At 41.9% G+C, this 18,441-nt stretch overlaps 1 protein-coding gene across 1 annotated transcript; it reads right to left on the bottom strand.

Annotated features, from left to right (window-relative positions):
• Positions 1 to 557: 557 nt before the first annotated feature.
• Positions 558 to 14,311, bottom strand: LOC139464491 (tRNA N(3)-cytidine methyltransferase METTL2-like). Its single transcript, XM_071246017.1, has 9 exons — positions 14,121 to 14,311; positions 12,260 to 12,351; positions 11,198 to 11,493; positions 9,560 to 9,609; positions 7,354 to 7,414; positions 6,339 to 6,478; positions 4,560 to 4,666; positions 2,672 to 2,737; positions 558 to 2,124 (listed from the first exon to the last, which is right to left on the bottom strand). Exons 1-9 carry the CDS (start codon positions 14,216 to 14,218, stop codon positions 1,883 to 1,885), a joined length of 1,152 nt encoding a protein of 383 aa, XP_071102118.1. The 5' UTR covers positions 14,219 to 14,311; the 3' UTR covers positions 558 to 1,882.
• Positions 14,312 to 18,441: the final 4,130 nt, after the last annotated feature.

Here is an 18,441-nt window from a genome sequence, read left to right as displayed (position 1 = left end):
ACTCCAAATGTCTTTCAACAGCCCCAGGGCTGTGTAACTTAACTTAGAATATACTCATCTTGTAATAAATGTTTTTTTACATATGCAGGATGTGTTACTGTTTCATAGAACCAACTTGAAGGTTAGTCATCTCTGAGAAGACCCATGAAGATCCGGGGTAGAATAGGTCTTCAGCAACCCATGCTTGCCGTAAAAGGTGACGGTAAACATGCTTTGCAAATCCTGCAATTGACCTAAATCAGAACGGTGAAATCAGTGTTGTTTTCGAACCGGATGCCTATTTCGATTTTGATTGGATTATGCATAGACCGGTTAGTCCAGCCAAAATGTAACTCTTGAATTCCACCCAAGTTTGGCAAGGGTTGGAACTGGTCTTTTATAGTCATTTAACTCCCTTGACCAGTGAGTGATAGCATGAGAAGCCCTTGGGGAAGGATGACACACACTGACATGCCACGGATCATAATTGGGGCATGTCTGGGACGTGACTTTTTCGTCCGTCAGTTCTGTTGGTGATGGACGAGTAAAAACAGAAAAACATTTCAATTTTGACCACCTGGTATCTGATTGACTTTTATGTATATTGTGTAACTGTTCAGTATCATAGCATCACCCTCTGTCTGGACAGTTCCACAACTTACTGTTCCAGCTTTCTTACAGAACAATTCTTCTGAAATAAATCTGAAACAAGGGTAAAACTGCCATCCAAACAAATGCCCTAATTGTTCAGATTTCTGAATTCAGAACCATCAGACTGTTCGAACCTCCAACACAAGGTCACTTGTCCCTGATTCACAGGACAATGTGCTCTGTCAAGGGGCGTCTCCATGCAGTGCTGGTGTCGCATCTCTGACACCTGGCCCCCAACACAAGGTCATAAAGACCTTGTTCCTGATTCATTGTCTACCGGAAACTGTGCTCTGTCGAGAGGCGTCTCCATACAGTGCTGGGGCATCTCATCTCCCAACACAAGGGCCCCAACACAAGGTCATAAAGACCTTGTTCCTGATTCATTGTCTACCGGAAACTGTGCTCTGTCGAGGGGCGTCTCCATACAGTGCTGGGGTCTCATCTCCCAACACCTGGCCCCAACACAAGGTCATCAAGAACTTGTTCCCGATTCATTGTCTACTGGAGACTGTGCCTTGTCAAGGAGAGTCTCCATACAGTGATGGGGCATCGCATCTCCCAACACCTGGCCCAAACACAAGGGCCCCAACACAAGGTCATCACGAACTTGTTCCCGATTCATTGTCTGCTGGAGACTGTGCCCTGTCACGGAGAGTCTCCATAAAGTGCTGGGGTCTCATCTCCCAACACCTGGCCCCAACAGAAGGTTATAAAGAACTTGTTCCTGATTCATTGTCTACCGGACACTGTGCTCCGTCGAGGGGCGTCTCCATGCAGTGATGGGGCATCGCATCTCCCAACACCTGGCCTCAAACACAAGGTCATCAAGAACTTGTTCCCGATTCATTGTCTACCGGACACTGTGCCCTATCAAGGGGGGTCTCCATACAGTGCTGGGGCATCTCATCTCCCAACACCTTGCCCAAACACAAGGGCCCCAACACAAGGTCATCAAGAACTTGTTCCTGATTCATTGTCTACCGGACACTGTGCCCTATCAAGGGGGGTCTCCATACAGTGCTGGGGCATCTCATCTCCCAACACCTTGCCCAAACACAAGGGCCCCAACACAAGGTCATCAAGAACTTGTTCCTGATTCATTGTCTACCGGACACTGTGCCCTGTCCTGGTGGCTCATACAGTTGTACGGCGTCTCACCTCCCAACACCTGGCCCAAACAGAAGGTCATCAAGAACTTGTCCCCGATTCTGGGGCATCTCATTTCCCAACACCTGGTCCCAACACAAGGTCATCAAGAACTTGTTCCCGATTCATTGTCTACCGGACACTGTGCCCTGTCCTGGCGGCTCTCATCTCCCATCTCCTCAGTCGACTCCTGGGTCGTGCAGGCAGCCTGTGCAGGCTTCTGGTATTTACACTGTATCCACACCCGGTACATCTTCAGTTGCTTGCCTCGGTTCACCTGGAGCCGGCGGTCAATCAGGTTCTGTTTCTCCACCAAGCCACACTTGGAGAACATGTCACGAAGCTCCTCTGCAAGTAGAAAATAGTGGAACATAATTTAATACTTCACACTATCCTTGAAGTTTTTTGTTTGTCTAGTTCTTGTTTCAACCGGGTCAGACTTTTATGACAGTCGTAGGGCTAAGATGATCGTAACTCCCTTACAATAACACAGGCTTATGACAGCCGTGGGGTTAAGATGATCGTAACTCACACACAATAACACAGGCTTATGACAGCCGTGGGGTTAAGATGATCGTAACTCACACACAATAACACAGGCTTATGACAGCCGTGGGGCTAAGATGATCGTAACTCACACACATTAACACAACTTACGGCAGCCGCAATTGAGTGTTCCCATATAGAATTATATATATTTAACTTCACAGATAACTCATGGACTATTTGTTAGTCCACTTCCATACTTAAAATCATAGTTCTAAGATCACTTTGTTGAATGGGACTTTGTATTTTTCTCATCGACTTCATCTTTGTTGGTATTTGCCATGTCCTCATCGTACACTTATTATCTTGAACAGTATATACTGTATGAATATCAAGTGTTGGTTCTCACCTTGAGTGAAAAAATAGACTCGCGTTCCGTCTCCTCTCACGTAGAAGTTCTCCGAAAGACATCGACCTGAAACACCAGAAAAACATGTCGGGCATCGACCTGAAACATCGTCACAACATGTCAGGCATCGACCTGAAACACCAGCAAAAACGTGTCAGGCATCGACCTGTAACACCAGCCAAAACGTGTCAGGCATCGACCTGTAACACCAGCAAAAACGTGTCAGGCATCGACCTGTAACACCAGCCAAAACGTGTCAGGCATCGACCTGAAACACCAGCAAAAACGTGTCAGGCATCGACCTGTTACACCAACACAACGTGTCATCTACTATGAACCTGCAACAGATTGACCTCTTCACATCAGTTGAACAGCTGATTAATAACTTAAACAAACACTTTTCTCCTGTCTGATCTGTGATAGAGTGAGTGAGTAAATTGGGTTGAACACCGCTTAGGAATGTATTCCAGTTATATCATGGCGTGTCAGCTTATTGTGGGAGGAAAGCCTGAAGTGATGCAGGTCTCAGACGTTTACTACTTCGGTGAAACCCACGAGCACGGGTATGGTGCTGACAAACCTAGAAACATAATCGGGGCGAACCTGTGAAGATCCTGAGTAGAATAGGTCTTCAGCGACCCATGCTTGCCCTTAAAGGCAACTATGCTTGTTGTAAGAGGCGACTACTGGGATCGGGTGGTCAGGCTCGCTGACTTGGTTGATGCATGTCATCGATCCTAACTCTGTGGATTGATGCTCATGATGTCAATCACTGGATTGTTTGGTCCAGATTTGATTACTTTGCAGACTGCCATCATATAGATGGAAAATTGCTGAGTGTGGCGTTAAACAACAAACCAGCCAAACAACCAACTACACGACTGCAAATCCCCGAGGCAAGGGAGTTGACTGACTGTAAAAGTCCAGTTTCCACCCTTGCCTAACTAGGTTGGAATTTCATGGCTTAATTGTAACGCCACCAGTGGCTATTAAACCTTCTATGTCCCTTCTATGTCCCTCCTATTCAACTCTCATATAATGGTGCCCAGTCAAGACAATATGTTCGATAATCAGGATCTATATTGTAATAAAATGGGTCTATCTCGCACAGGGCATCAAATCACGTGAGCACCTTGATTAAATATGTGAAAAGATTTGGAAAATATCTGTTGACGCCCAGTTGATGGAACACACAGTTGCCATGTTGTTTACAAACCATATTGGGAATGAGATACTTTTTTTTTCCCCGTTAAGTAAACAACAAGTAAAAAAATATCATGTCGGACATTTTAATTAAACTAAAGACAGAAACACAAACCTTCCTTGCCACACTGACCAAATCGTCCCAAAATGAAATGTTTCTATGTATTCAACGAAAGTGAATAATTGACCGCTTTCTGTTATAAAGTGGATAATAGAAGTTCATTCTAATATTGCATTCTGCAAAAGCAATCTCCTGACTGGAGCTCTGAGGACGTCTTCGTCCCACAACGAATAAATGTCAACTCAAACATGTTACTCCGTTCAATATAGTGGTCCGTCACATCAGCATGACACGCACGAGATTTACCCAAAAAAGAGAACATGCGCAACGGGTGTGTTTGGGCAAGCACTTCCATATTAACCAAGAACAACTGTTTCCTTCTGTTCACAGATGTTGATTTTGTTTCGCAATTTTGATTGGACTATACATAGGTTCGTTAGTCCAGCGAAAATATAACTCCATAAATTCAGCCAAGTTCAGTGAGGGGGGAAGCTTGACTTTTACAGTCAGTTAACTCCCTTGCCTCGGGAAAATGACACTACTGTAAATAACTGCCTTAAAACAAACAAAAAGTTGACACAAAGTACATGTATTATGTTGTTATGAAAGACAAAAGACGTATACCTTTCTTGAATCGCAGCTGCGCCATGTCATAGCGGCCATAGTCTCGGAACAATATCTGTCCCCCCGGCTTCAGGAGGCGGGACAACCGATCAATCACAAACTGCATTCTGGGGGAAAATATCAACAATTTCTTTAAATGTCAAAAAGATGAAATTCAAACTTTTGATTAAAAGATTCTCACACAGAATCTCATGGACAGCTGAGGCAATGTTGGTTGTAAACACTGTAAATCTTAAAACAAACGCGAGCATGATTTCATGCAAAAAATGTGAGTGGTCTTTGTTCGCATTTATGTAACTTCGCGTTTATGTCTCCTAAATGACTATCAACAAGCAGACAAGATTTACAGTTTAGGGTTGTGATGGTCACTACTCTTATTCCATAGCGGAAAACTTTGAAACTTCAGCCAGCCTTGATAAAAAATATAATTTTGGTAAAATAATATGTGTGAATGCGTTTATCAGCTCCCGAGAGAAGTCTACTGGTCTACAGTCTACTACCCACTGTCTAATGGACACCATGTATAGGGTGGCCATATTGTCAGCCATTCGAAACAGTCGCCTACACATATCAAATACGCCATGAATATTTGAACATCTTGACAAGTGGGTCCACCCAATATGATTTAGTCTATCAAGCAAACAGCAAGCTCATCTTATAATTATCCTTGTATACATTAATATTCAGAAACAAAACGTTCTACTGAAACGTAAACAATGCCTCCGTACATATGCTACCAGAAACATGAACATACATTGAGTAGAGGACTAATCTATAAAGGGAGACAACTCTAACTATCTTCATTGCCAATCTCATTGAAATCGAATCTTAGTCATCGCTACTGCAAAACAAAGATCAAAGGACATCCCATTAAGGTCACGTCAGAACGATCTTTCATCCGAACAATTAGAGTGTTGCTTACCAGATCAAGAAAGTGAGAGTCCGAATATGTTTTCCAATCCTATAACCTCGAACAATTTAACACAGGGTATTCCGAAAGGACTGCTACGGGCTTCATGTCTGAATCCATACAATCTAGGACATCTATTAGCCATTCCAGAATGTTCTTTTGTTCAGTTTTCAAATTTGTAATCAAGAATTTGTCAAAATCTGTTACGAAACATAGTCGCCAGTTTGAAACTAGTGCCGCAAAGCACGAGAAAGCTGCCTTCTAATTGGCTGATGTCGACTTCTTGTCAGTCATTCCAGTCAGTCAGTCAGTCAGTCAGTCAGTGGGTGATTATGCCGCTTTTAGCAATATCCCAGCAATATCATGGCAGGGGACACCAGAAATGGGCTTCACACACTGAACCCATGTCGGGAATCGAACCCGGGTCTTCGGCAGGACGAGCGAATGTTTTAACCTACTTGACCTAGACTCGAATGAAAATGGGAGACGTCACCAGTTGACCAATCACTTCACAGCAATGAAGTCTGTCCACAAAAAATTATGAAATGTACAAAATCATTCCCTGACTGACATGTACAATGTCCAAGGTAGAATATGTCTTCAGCTTGCCGTAAAAGTTGACTATGCTTGTAATAAGACTATAAAGAGGCGACCAAAGGGATCGGGTGGTCAGGTTCGCTGACTTGGTTGATGCATGTCAATGTATTCCAATTGCATAGATCGATGCTCATGATGTCAATCACTGGATTGTCAGCTCCAGACTCGATTATTTACATACCACCATCATGTAGCTGGAATGTTGCTCTGTGCGCGTTAAACAACAAAGAAACAAAACAAATAAACAAACATCTAACCCCAAGCTAACTTACTTCTGGGGGTTGATGGCCGACAGGACGAAGATCATGATGATAAGGTCAAGGCTGTTGTCCGGCATCGGGAGTACAGCGCTGGTGTCACTGATGTCACAGACGAAGGCAGTACAGCGACGTGGATCATAGTCCGTGTGTTCCTGGAGTTGGACATCAATCATACACTTAGTTGTCATGACGACAGAAATTGTCAGTTTTAATAAAAAAATCATTTATGATTAATTTGTTTCCTCCTTAAACCTACATGATTTTGAATATTGAGGATACATGTATTAGTATACTTATCCTGACACTACAAATTGCAGTTTCCTTCTGAACTTCGATCCCAAAACACATTACCCAAAACGTTCATTTATTTTACCACTTTCATACAGTTTCAGGGTCTCTGGAATCCATGAATCATTTTCAACAAGAAAACAGCATCATCACTATTCCCCGCCATGGGGCACATAAGAATTTTGTTTGTTCATATAATAGAGAATATAAACTATGAAAAAGAGTCCTATAAAGCCTTAAGAAGAGATAGGCACTTGGGCCCCTTCATGTCATCAGAAAAAAATGATTAAATGTGAAATTAATACACACAAAGGCCCCTTCTCTGGAAAAAAAAAATCAGTCTTGATTAGTATCTCTTAGATAAGCTAACTTTAGTAGTTTCTGAGAAAACTTGTCCCCCTATGCACCAAGTAAAATAACATCGATCAAGGGCAGTAACTCTGTAAAAAGAATAAAGGGGACCAAATTTCGAATTCAGTCTTGACAAGTATCTCTTAGATAAGTATACAAATTTCCATTTATGTAACTTCAGTAGTTTCTGAGAAAACCTGTCCCAAACTCATTTGAGATCATGACCAGTAAGATCAGTTTCTAAAATTTCATTTTTCTGATTTAAATAGTTTTTGAGAAAATTTGTCCCCTTTGCATGCTTTGAGAAGTGGACGGATGTACGGAAAGATGGATAACATGGCAGGGATGAGAGCATCTTGCCTCATGGATGCTACAAATAACAACTGACCTTAACAATCTGAATTGCAGTGGAAGAGAAATCGCAGCAATACACCATCAGCTTGGGGTCACTGAAAGAAAAGCATCTGTATGTATTGATGGCCTGCATCAGTGTTGATGTATCATCACACCAGAGAACACACTTTTACATAAACACACAGATTGAGACAGCCCAAAGACGTCAGTTACATTTATAACAGTAAAACGAATGACTACATGTAATAAATCAGGGCAGATCCTGATGCAACTAAGGGAAGCAACTCTGCACAACAAATTGACATGAATAAGACCACTGGGGTACCTATAACCTCTGCTCAGAGATCTTCTCAGATGCCCAATATTTTACCTCACTTTAACTCATTTGTTCAAATTGATGATTCCAATTCCATTTCAGATTTTGATAATCAACATATGTTATCTCACTGAAAACACAGACAAGAAACCTGTCAGCCCGGGCGTTACATGAGTATTTTAAAACTGTCTGCACAAAGCATGACTGCACAACATGGTGGCATGTGGTCCTGTGCACAGCGCACAGGTCACAAATCGTCGGAAGATTCCGGGGTAGAATTGGTCTTCAGCAACCCATGCTTGCCGTAAAAGGTGACTATGCTTGGCGTAAAAGGCGACTTACGGGATTGGGTGGTCAGGCTCGCTGACTTGGTTGATGCATGTCATCGATCCCAATTGCATGGATCAATGCTCATGATATTAATCACTGGATTGTCTGGTCCAGTCTCGATTATTTACAGACCGCCGTCATATAGCTGGAATATTGCTGAGTGCGGCGTTAAACAACAAACCAACCAACCAACCACTGAAGCACTATAGCAAGTCTCCTTGAACAAGTGACTTTGTTCGAAATGTGCCTCTGTTTATCCAGCAGTAAATGGGTACTCGGTAGGATGATATGGCCATATGGTTGTTATCCTTCTAGCGCCTCAAAGGCAGCTTGGGTTGTATACTCCCCAGGGAGCTGAGAATGGTTGTTGAGTGCACACTGATCCAGTGACCGGGGTAATAATAGCGCTTTGAGCATGCCCCTGAGTGGTGTGGAAATATGTGCAATAAAAATTGCCTATTATAAATAAAAAGAGAAATAGAATACCAAGTATTTATCCAGTCTGTGCCAAAAACTATGAGTCTACTAGAAATAAACTCAACATAATTTCCTGTTGATATTTTGATACGGACAAATATTAGCGATGTTTACTTGAGCGAACAGAATGTTGGTAGACTCTAGCTTCCAACCAGAGGCTGAACGTCACAGACGGCATTTCCTTCTCACATTCAAATTTGGAACGCATCATTTTGACTTCGTTCAATGGCTACAAAATGAAGGGTGATTTCCTGCACTTAATTTGCTCCATGGACAGAATTTGACAAGGGACGTATAAAGAAATTGAAATAATACACAGATATTATAATAACATCAGACTGACTGATGAAGTATCGTCACTGCTTGTTTTAAAACATGCGACCTTCTGCATCTCCCTGAGGCAAGGGCGATAACTGACTACAAAAGTCCAGTTTCCACTCTTGCCGAACTGCAAAAAGACATGAAAAGATTTGCAAAATATCTGTTACAATGGGCGGTAAATATGCTTTGCAAATCCTGCAGTTGACCGAAATTTGCACACTGAAATCCATTTTGTTTGTGAACTGGATGTCTAGTTTGTCACAAAATTTTGACTGCACTATATGCATAGACTCGTAAGTCCAGCCAAAATGTAACTCCAGCCTAGTTCAGCAAGGATGGAAACTGAACTTTCACAGTCAGATTTCATTTGCTGGAACAGGAAATAATCACTGGAGGCTAAGTCTGGGCTGTACAGTTAAATCACCCACCCTACAGCCCAGACTTTGCCCCAAGTGACTATTTCCTGTTCCGGCAAATGAAATCTGCCCTACGTGGAAGACGCTTCCAGGGTGACGAGGACATAAAGGCTGCCACAGAGGCGTGGTTAGAGGGCCAATCTGCAGATTTCTATAAAAGTGGTATTAAAAGTTTGAAGGACAAATGGAATAAGTGTATCGAGGTGAATGGAGATTATATTGAAAAATAAAAGTGCAAAAGATATTCTGCGACCTGGTCTTATAATGAAGTTGCAAAACTTATTGAACGCCCCTCGTACGTATCGTGATACATATGGTATCGAGTGACCTTGCTGTATCCCTCCCCCCTAGTGTGGCCAGGTGGGCTCACAATGACCTACTTGTTTGTCTGCAGGACGGGGAAGACCGTGTTGCCCACGCCACAGCCAACCTGGAACCAAACAACAGGGTTAACAAGAAATATCTTCACAGGAATTGAGCCATACCTGCACCTGTCAATATTCAGCCCTAAGTCTGCAGCAAATTTGAGTAACAACTTCCTAATGGGAACAAAATAGATCCTGTTCCATGTAAATATAGTCATAACTAATCTCAGCTTGATGTCGAGCCTGAAGTCTTAGACATTAACCATTTCAGCGAAACCCACGAGCAGGGGTATGGTGCTAACATTCAAACCAAGAAACAATCAGGGCCAATCTGGGATTTGAACCCATGTTCATAGCTTTCGGGTATGCTCAAGGGAGACAACTCTGCACAGTGAACTGCGGCACCTTAGACAACTGGGCCACCTGTGCCCACAAACAAATCAGTTCAGGCTTGAAATAGAAGACTAAGAGTTTTGACACCAAAATGCCTTGTTAATAAAGTTTTCGATCATGATTTTGGTGTATGGAAAATTGAGGTGGTAAACACATGAAACCAAACAGGAAGCTGACAATTCTTATTGGCTCAAGAACACATGCATCCTTCATATAGAATGGGCAGTCAAATATTGTACTGCTCCACGTGACGCAACATCCTACAGAGAGATTGTCAGATCTACACACAAATAAGTATCATGAGTTGTGATATTTTGAGAGTGTATCATTTACCTATTCTTACAATCAATTTTGTTCTATACAGGGTGCAGTGGGGCCCAGTGGTCTAAGGAGTTCTAGAGTTGTGTCCCTTGTGTGCAAGAATCTGCTGGTTTGAATCCTGTCAGCACCATAACCCTTACTCACTCTCACCTTACATAGTAGTGAGTGAGTATGGTTTTACTCCCCTTTTAGCAATATTCCAGCAATATCATGGCGGGGGACACCAGAAATGGGCTTCACACATTGTACCCATGTCGGGAATCAAACCCGGGTCTTCGGCGTGACGAGGTTACGCTTTAACCACTAGGCTATCCGACCGCCCCCCCCCCCTTACATAGTAAAGATCATTGCACTTACATAGTGACAGGCATTCATATGTGTGTGTGGCTGTTTGTACTAGTCCGGACTGATGCCAGTTTTATAGCCCACTGACACACCATGCCGCAGTTAACACAGACACCCCACTCAGACACATTACTGACTATCAGGCAAGGTAACAACAAGTTCCATTTTTAAAGTCTTTTGGTAGGATATGACCAGGAGATCTAACCACAGACCTTCTGGGCAGACTACACCACATCAGCATTGATTATGATCCTAGGTCTGTCAGCACACTCACCCTCCATCACCCTTACTCTACACCGATATGACCCGTGAAGATCCGGGGTAGAATAGGTCTTCTACAACCCATGCTTGCCGTAAAAGGCGATTATGCTTGTTGTAAGAGGCGACTAACGGGATTGGGTGGTCAGGCTCGCTGACTTGGTTGATGCATGTCATCGTATCCCAATACCAAGATTGATGTTCACGATGTCAATCGCTGGATTGTCTGGTCCAGACTCAGTTATGTACAGACCGCCGTCATATAGCTGGAATATTGCTGAGTGCGGCGTTAAACAACAAACAAACAAACACAGATACAAACAAAACTGAATTTACCTCAAATACTCTGAAATCGGCATTTTCTCCAGGATACACTTCTTCCTTGTCAGTATCTGCTTGATGCTTAGTCGGTGTCAGGGAGATATTCTCAACTCCCTGGGCAACATCTGAGCAGTCAGTCTTCCCATCATCCCTTGCGTCCATGTTTCCTGCTGTCTTGGATTCCGTCTTTTCATTGGTTGAGTCTAACTCTGGGAACTCAACAAACAGCCAATGACGATCCTTGAAGAACCTGTTGGTGTGAATGTTGTAGAATTCATCCCAGAAATGATCTGCCTTCTCTTCATACATTTCTGAAACAAACATTCCAGCACTTTATTTCAGTGAATACACAGTAGTTTTTATGTGTTGTAATATGACATGCCACAATATGTGAAGCAATTCCTTAAAAAATATCAATTTGTCAGCACTTGTACTTACCTGTACATACCAATGGTCTATTTGTGGGAGAGCTTCTGTCACCTGTACATACCTGTGGAAGAGTGTCTGTCACCTGTACACACCTGTGGAAGAGCTTCTGTCACCTGTACACACCTGTGGGAGAGTGTCTGTCACCTGGAAATACCTATGGAAGAGCGTCTGTCACCTGGACATACCTGTGGGAGAGCTTCTGTCACCTGGACATACCCGTGGGAGAGCTTCTGTCACCTGGACATACCTGTGGGAGAGCGTCTGTCACCTGGACATACCTGTGGTCTCCTGTGGGAGAGCGTCTATCACCTCGACATACCTGTGGGAGACCTTCTGTCACCTGGACATACCTGTGGTCTCCTGTGGGAGAGCTTCTGTCACCTGGACATACCTGTGGGAGAGCATCTGTCACCTGGACAAACCTGTGGTCTCCTGTGGGAGAGCGTCTGTCACCTGGACATACCTGTGGGCTCCTGTGGGAGAGCGTCTGTCACCTGGACATACCTGTGGGAGAGTGTCTGTCACCTGGACATACCTGTGGGAGAGCGTCTGTCACCTGAACATACCTGTGGTCTCCTGTCGGAGAGCGTCTGTCACCTGGACATACCTGTGGTCACCTGTGGGACAGCGTCTGTCACATGGACATACCTGTGGTATCCTGTGGGAGAGCTTCTGCCAGCTGTTGCTGAGTTTTCCTCCTTGCCTCTTCCTCCTGACTAGAGTCCCATACAACATTGTCCCTGTCACAGAGAAGCAGACAGACTTGTTTCACTAAACATTGCTAACAGCCTGTTTCTTCACTTTATCCTACTGTTATTTGTAATGATGGGAATTGGTTAAAAGATGAATCATTGTTATTTAAAAGAACAATAAAAAATGTAATGGAAAAAATTATATATATATATATATAGCATGTATAGAGAAACTTTCCCAATGCCCTTCATCAATAAACATAATAACACTAGGCAACATTGCCATAGCAACAGGCCTTGAAACTATTTGTTATCTCATGTTTTTACACAAGAACAACACTAAATTTTATGACCCTATACAGATCATAAAATGGAACAAACATAATTAGAAAAGAATCGATCACAGATTATATTATCAATTCCTTTGAAACTGAAACAAACTGATCATCAATGCAACTGATTAATCTTAACAACTATTGGTAGTTATTGATGGCAAATTAAAATACAGCATTATTTGATAAACACCTAATCAATCAATTAAGACAGCAATCAGCATGAGTTCCAATAAGTAGTCATCATCACACTCCATATGTCAGCTCAACACACAGTTCAATTTGCAGCAATGGCCCTTGATACATTTTTACACCCATTTTTACATGGTCTTTCCAACTATTATCAGTGTTTGATCTTGTAAATGGATGCTAAATATTTTGTTTCATACGAAAAAGAAATGATCACTGTGATAACTCAAATGTACCAATCCAGAATAATCCGGTCAGAATGTATTACTGAACACGTATGTGATGGTGATGAGTGAGGGAGTTTGTTTTAATACTGCTCTGAACACTATTTCAGTTATATCATGGCGTGTCAGCTGGTGGAAAGCCTGAAGTGATGCAGGTCTTAGATGTTTGCCTATTGAAGCCTATACACAGAGCATGTCCATGATAACACTAGTCTGGGGACGATGAAACTGGTGGTCATGTAGAACCCTATAGTCATGGGAATCTCTGAACTGTTTCTTTATTACAGTCTTTCCATGCATTTAGAAGTTAGATGCAATCATGACAAGGAGTATTATGGATAACAACTTCTTTATCATATGTACATGTTTTAGAGCTATTTTTTACCTCAATATCATGTTACAAACTTCTTTATTGTGTTTCCCTCTGAGTGTAAGAAAACATTATTTTTGTTCCTCTTTTATTCATATGAAATATGTAACTTACATTTTTGCTCAAATTAATCATGTTCAGCCCATTCCTGCAATAGATTCATAAAATGTCTTTGGGATCAAAACTATTCTGACAGTGATATATGTTATATATTTACCAGTTATTGAATTCCCACACTCGACTTTCATCTGTCAAAGGTCTGCCCCTTCTACCAGGTTGAGGCTGATTTGGACCTATCTTACGTTTGTGGTTTGCACAAGTACGGTGCTTTGTGGAAAGTTTCAAAGCATTATTCAGCACTCTGCTACCATACACTTTTCTGGCAAGTCCATACATATTTTTCATTTATTGTAAATGACTAAACGTGTCCATATAACATTGCATACTTGTTTTGCTACGAGTTAGTACGATGCTTAAAATATGCTCGGTGGATCATGGAAGGACGTATATAGATAAGTCTTTGGATCAACATACAAAAATAAGACTTTTTTTTAAAAAAGAACAATATTAATTCAACAAAGATACAACGATACAAGGCAATTAAAGTAGTGCTTGTATTTGTATGTGCAGCGGATCAACAGAGATCAAGGCAATATCAACTGCATATTGATTTAGTTTTAATCATTTAATATCTCTGTTTACCATGCGTTGTGTTCAAACACATTCTTAGGGTCGGTGAGGTATCGGTTACCAAACTGCGGACGTTTCTCGTCATCTAACACATCTTCGTTCGACGCCATAGTTTCGAATAAAATTATGTGATTATTTCCGTAAACACACTATTACTGTCTAACACGTTTATGAAATTTCTAAACACATGTTGAAACCGGATATATTCACTTTCGTGTTTTCATCTTCAGGAGTGAACCAAGGGGGAGTAACTCTAAGATACGTTTTAACTTCAGCAACCCCAAAAGGGCCCCAGTCGTGTATTTATCTCTGAAGATATGGCTTTCGTTACAGACAGTGTTAGATTACAAGTTAATGCACTAACGCTTAGCATAAAGAAAGACACTCCAAGCAGTGTCTTATGTCCTGCGGCACTGTTAAGAATGATTTAAAATAGGAGAAACAAATGGGCAAACGGAACATGAAATGGAAAATGTGTCTTCTCGTTGGTCACGCAGGCCGCTGTTGATTTATGATTATTCACAATATTTGCAAATAGGCCGTTATTTCTGTTAAAAAGTCAGGTACATGATCATGGAAAGAAAACGTACTTTGTGGCCATGTCAGAAAACAACACGGTATCACTAAGTATGGATTTTCACTTTATGGCAAACCAGACACCCTTTATGTTTGTTTCATTGATCCCCTGTTTATAATATCAATATGGCTATCCTCGTTAGAAACAAGTATCTTTATGAGAATAAAGGTGAGGTGAGATGAAATGGGGTTTCAACCTCGCGTTCAAAATTCATTTGCATTTGCCTTGTATGTGGCTGTTTGTACTGGTCCGGACTTGTGTCGGTTGTGTACAGCTAGCCCAATGATATACGGTAACATGGATACCCCACTCAGACACATTGTGCTGATTCCGACCCGACTAAAGTACTCCTGGCAATGAAAAAAAACTGTTTTTTCGACCTCAGATCTTAAATAAATGCAGTTGATATACAAAATATGTAAATATTCAAACAACTAAATTAGTACTAATTGGGCCGTGGCACAAATACAGCGTATCAAATGTTTTTATGCCTTTTTACACGTAAAAGTGTGTAAAAATGTGAATAAAACAGACTATTGTGACACAGGGCATAACCAGGTGTAAGTAGATCAAGGTGACCTATGACACCTTGACGACAGGTGAGAACAGGTGCATAATGCCTATAGTCTGTTTCTGCTATGTCAATTTGGACTTAGTTTTATTTTTGAATGTTGAAAGTGCCGACAAATTACCTCCTGTAAAGTACATTTTGTATTGTTCACTGAGATCAAACTAGCAAATCCAGACTAGTACTTTTCGAGTTGTTTTGTTATTTCGTATTTTCAGCTACGTAACACTTTGTGTCGATTTTTAAATTGAGAAAAACAGGTTTTTTTCATTTCCTTGAGTACTTTAGTCCTTGTTACATCCCGACAATGCCGACAGCAACAAGAACCCTGTCCATTACCTCACGTTCTGGGCTGTCATCTACGTCATCTTCAGCAGTCATTCGTCAGCACTCGTGCATCTCTGTTCACTGTAAAATGGGTAAAGAACATTATGGCTGTGGCTCTTTTTGAGTGCTAAGATAGATAGACGAATGAATGAATAAAATTTGTCTTTTTGTTTTAATTTCGTGCATCCCTGTTTACAGTTATGCTTGTTTAACATTATGCTTATGGCTCTTTTTTTTTAAGTGCTAAGATAGATAGATACATGAATGAATGAATAAAATTTGTCGTTTTGTTTTAATTTCGTGCATCCCTGTTCACAGTTATGCTTGTTCAACATTATGCTTGTGGCTCTTTTTTTAAGTGCTAGGATAGATAGATGAATGAATAAATGAATGAAGAAAATTTGTCTTTTAGTTTTTAATTTCGTGCATCCCAGTTCACAGTAAAATGGGTTGATCCACATGCCTACTTCGTCTAACCAGCAAACTGACTATGTCTGGGTTGTCTTATTGCTACTATTTACTTGTTTTCAGAAATTAGACGAAGCGGGTTGATACCCTTTGTTTATCATTAGCTGGAGTATCACATTATCAGCCCAAGGTGACAGTCAGTTGAGTTGCTGTTCGCTCAACCATAAACTGTAGTGTTGTAAGCTGCCTAACTCATGGTCTGGTTACATTGCCACGTGGTCCTGGAGGCGGTAATGGCCGGCAACGACTAGTAACAGGCATTTTAGTAGAGCGAATCATGTAATAGAAGCCACATATTTTATTGTTATTGTGCCAATCAATGGGCCTTGTATATAGTTGAGGTGACAAACACTACTTATGTGATATTTGGTTTCACGAGAAGAGCAGTTTGTGTTTGGTCAAATCAGGCATGACACAATCATAAAAAGAGGGAAAAAACACGTGGGCAGTGATTGTCAATGAAACAGGATGGCAATACAGCGACATGTGACACAGTCATGAATAGACGGAATAAACACGTGGCCCGTGATTGTCAGTGAAACAGGATTGCAATAAAGCGACATGTGACACAATCATTGACTAGACGGAATAAACACGTTGACAGTGAAACGGGATGGCAATAAAGCGACACGTGACACAATCAGGACTATAGACGTAATAAACACGTGGCCAGTGATTGTTTGGTTGTGTAATGATTAAATACAGATGTTCTACAATAACGGCGGAGGACCAACCACTTATATATAGATCTGCCTCAAGACCCCACACCATGGGTCGGGCCATGCTAAATACACAGGACATAATATTATCCTAGGGAGTCTAGAGAGTATTTTGTGGACTTCTTTATTCCAGATCAACAATATCATGACCACTGACGTCAAAGGAATGTCATTACAACCCTTTATTATAATAGTGATGATGATAATTGATTAGAATCGGTAACTTATGACCATTATAATGATGTTGCAGACTGACACTAAGGGCCGTCTTTAGTAAATACCCCACTGCTATCATATCAAAACTAGTCAACAGTATTCAGTCATATTACGGCGTGTCAGCTTCATGTGGTAGGAAAGCCCGTAGTAAACATGCCTTAGACGGATACTACTTTTGTGAAACAAACGAACACGGGGATGGTGCTGACAACCCTACAAACATAATCAGGGCGTACGGGGATTCGAACCAAGGGTCATACGTTTTTTGGCACGCCCAAGGGGCGGAACTGTGCATGGCGTATGGCTGCGTTCTAGGCGACTGGACCATCGGTGCACCCAACTGAAATAAACAAATTTCACGAGGGCGGAAAGCCAGAAATAAAGCATGCCTTAGACGGGTACCACTTTTGTGAAACAAACGAACACGGGTATGGTGCTGACAATCCCAGAAACATAATTAGGGCGAACCGGGATTCGAACCCAAGATCATAGGTTCCTGGCGTGCCCAAGGGGCGGAACTCTGTACAGCGACATGGGGGGCTTTAGACAACTGGGCCACCCGTGCCCCTGTTTGGTTAGTAAGGCGAGTACGTTTCAGTTGAGTTTGCGTCTTTTCATTCTTCTTCGAATCCCGTGAAGATCCGGGGTAGAATAGGTCTTCAGCAACCCATGCTTGCCGTAAAAGGCGACCCTGCTTGTCGTAAGAGGCGACTAACAGGATCATGTTGTCATGCTCGCTGACTTGGTTCATGCATGTCATCGTATCCCCATTGCGTGGATCGATGCTCATGATGTCAATCGCGGGGTTGTCTAGTCCAGACTCGATTATTTACAGTCCGCCGTCATAAAGCTGGAATATTGCTGAGTGCGGCGTTAAACAACAAACAAACAAACTCTTCGAATCCGTTTTCATGTCGACACAAGTGTACGAACGGGGTCCTCCTTCTAAAAGCAGTTATTTTTCATGAAACTCGTGCAAATACCTCTTTGGTTTCCGACTGAAACATTAGATAGTATTCGGGATTCGGGGGTAGCAATGAGACTCAGAGTGAAACATTAGATAGTATTCGGGATTCAGGGTTAGCAATGAGACTCTGAGTGAAACATTAGATAGTATTCGGGATTCAGGGGTAGCAATGAGACTCAGAGTGAAACATTCGATAGTATTCGGGATTCAGGGGTAGCAATGAGACTCAGAGTGAAACATAAGATAGTATTCGGGATTCGGGGGTAGCAATGAGACTCAGAGTGAAACATTAGATAGTATTCGGGATTCAGGGGTAGCAATGAGACTCAGCGTGAAACATAAGATAGTATTCGGGATTCAGGGGTAGCAATTAGTCTCAGAGTGAAACATTAGATAGTATTCGGGATTCAGGGGTAGCAATAAGACTCAGAGTGAAACATAAGATAGTATTCGGGATTCAGGGGTAGCAATTAGTCTCAGAGTGAAACATT

Source organism: Haliotis cracherodii, unplaced genomic scaffold (genome assembly GCF_022045235.1).
Source record: "Haliotis cracherodii isolate W230 unplaced genomic scaffold, xgHalCrac1.p SCAF_17, whole genome shotgun sequence".
NCBI lineage: Eukaryota > Metazoa > Mollusca > Gastropoda > Lepetellida > Haliotidae > Haliotis > Haliotis cracherodii.
The sequence above is the reverse complement of the archived record's forward strand: the minus strand, read 5'-3'. Positions and strand labels throughout refer to the sequence as shown.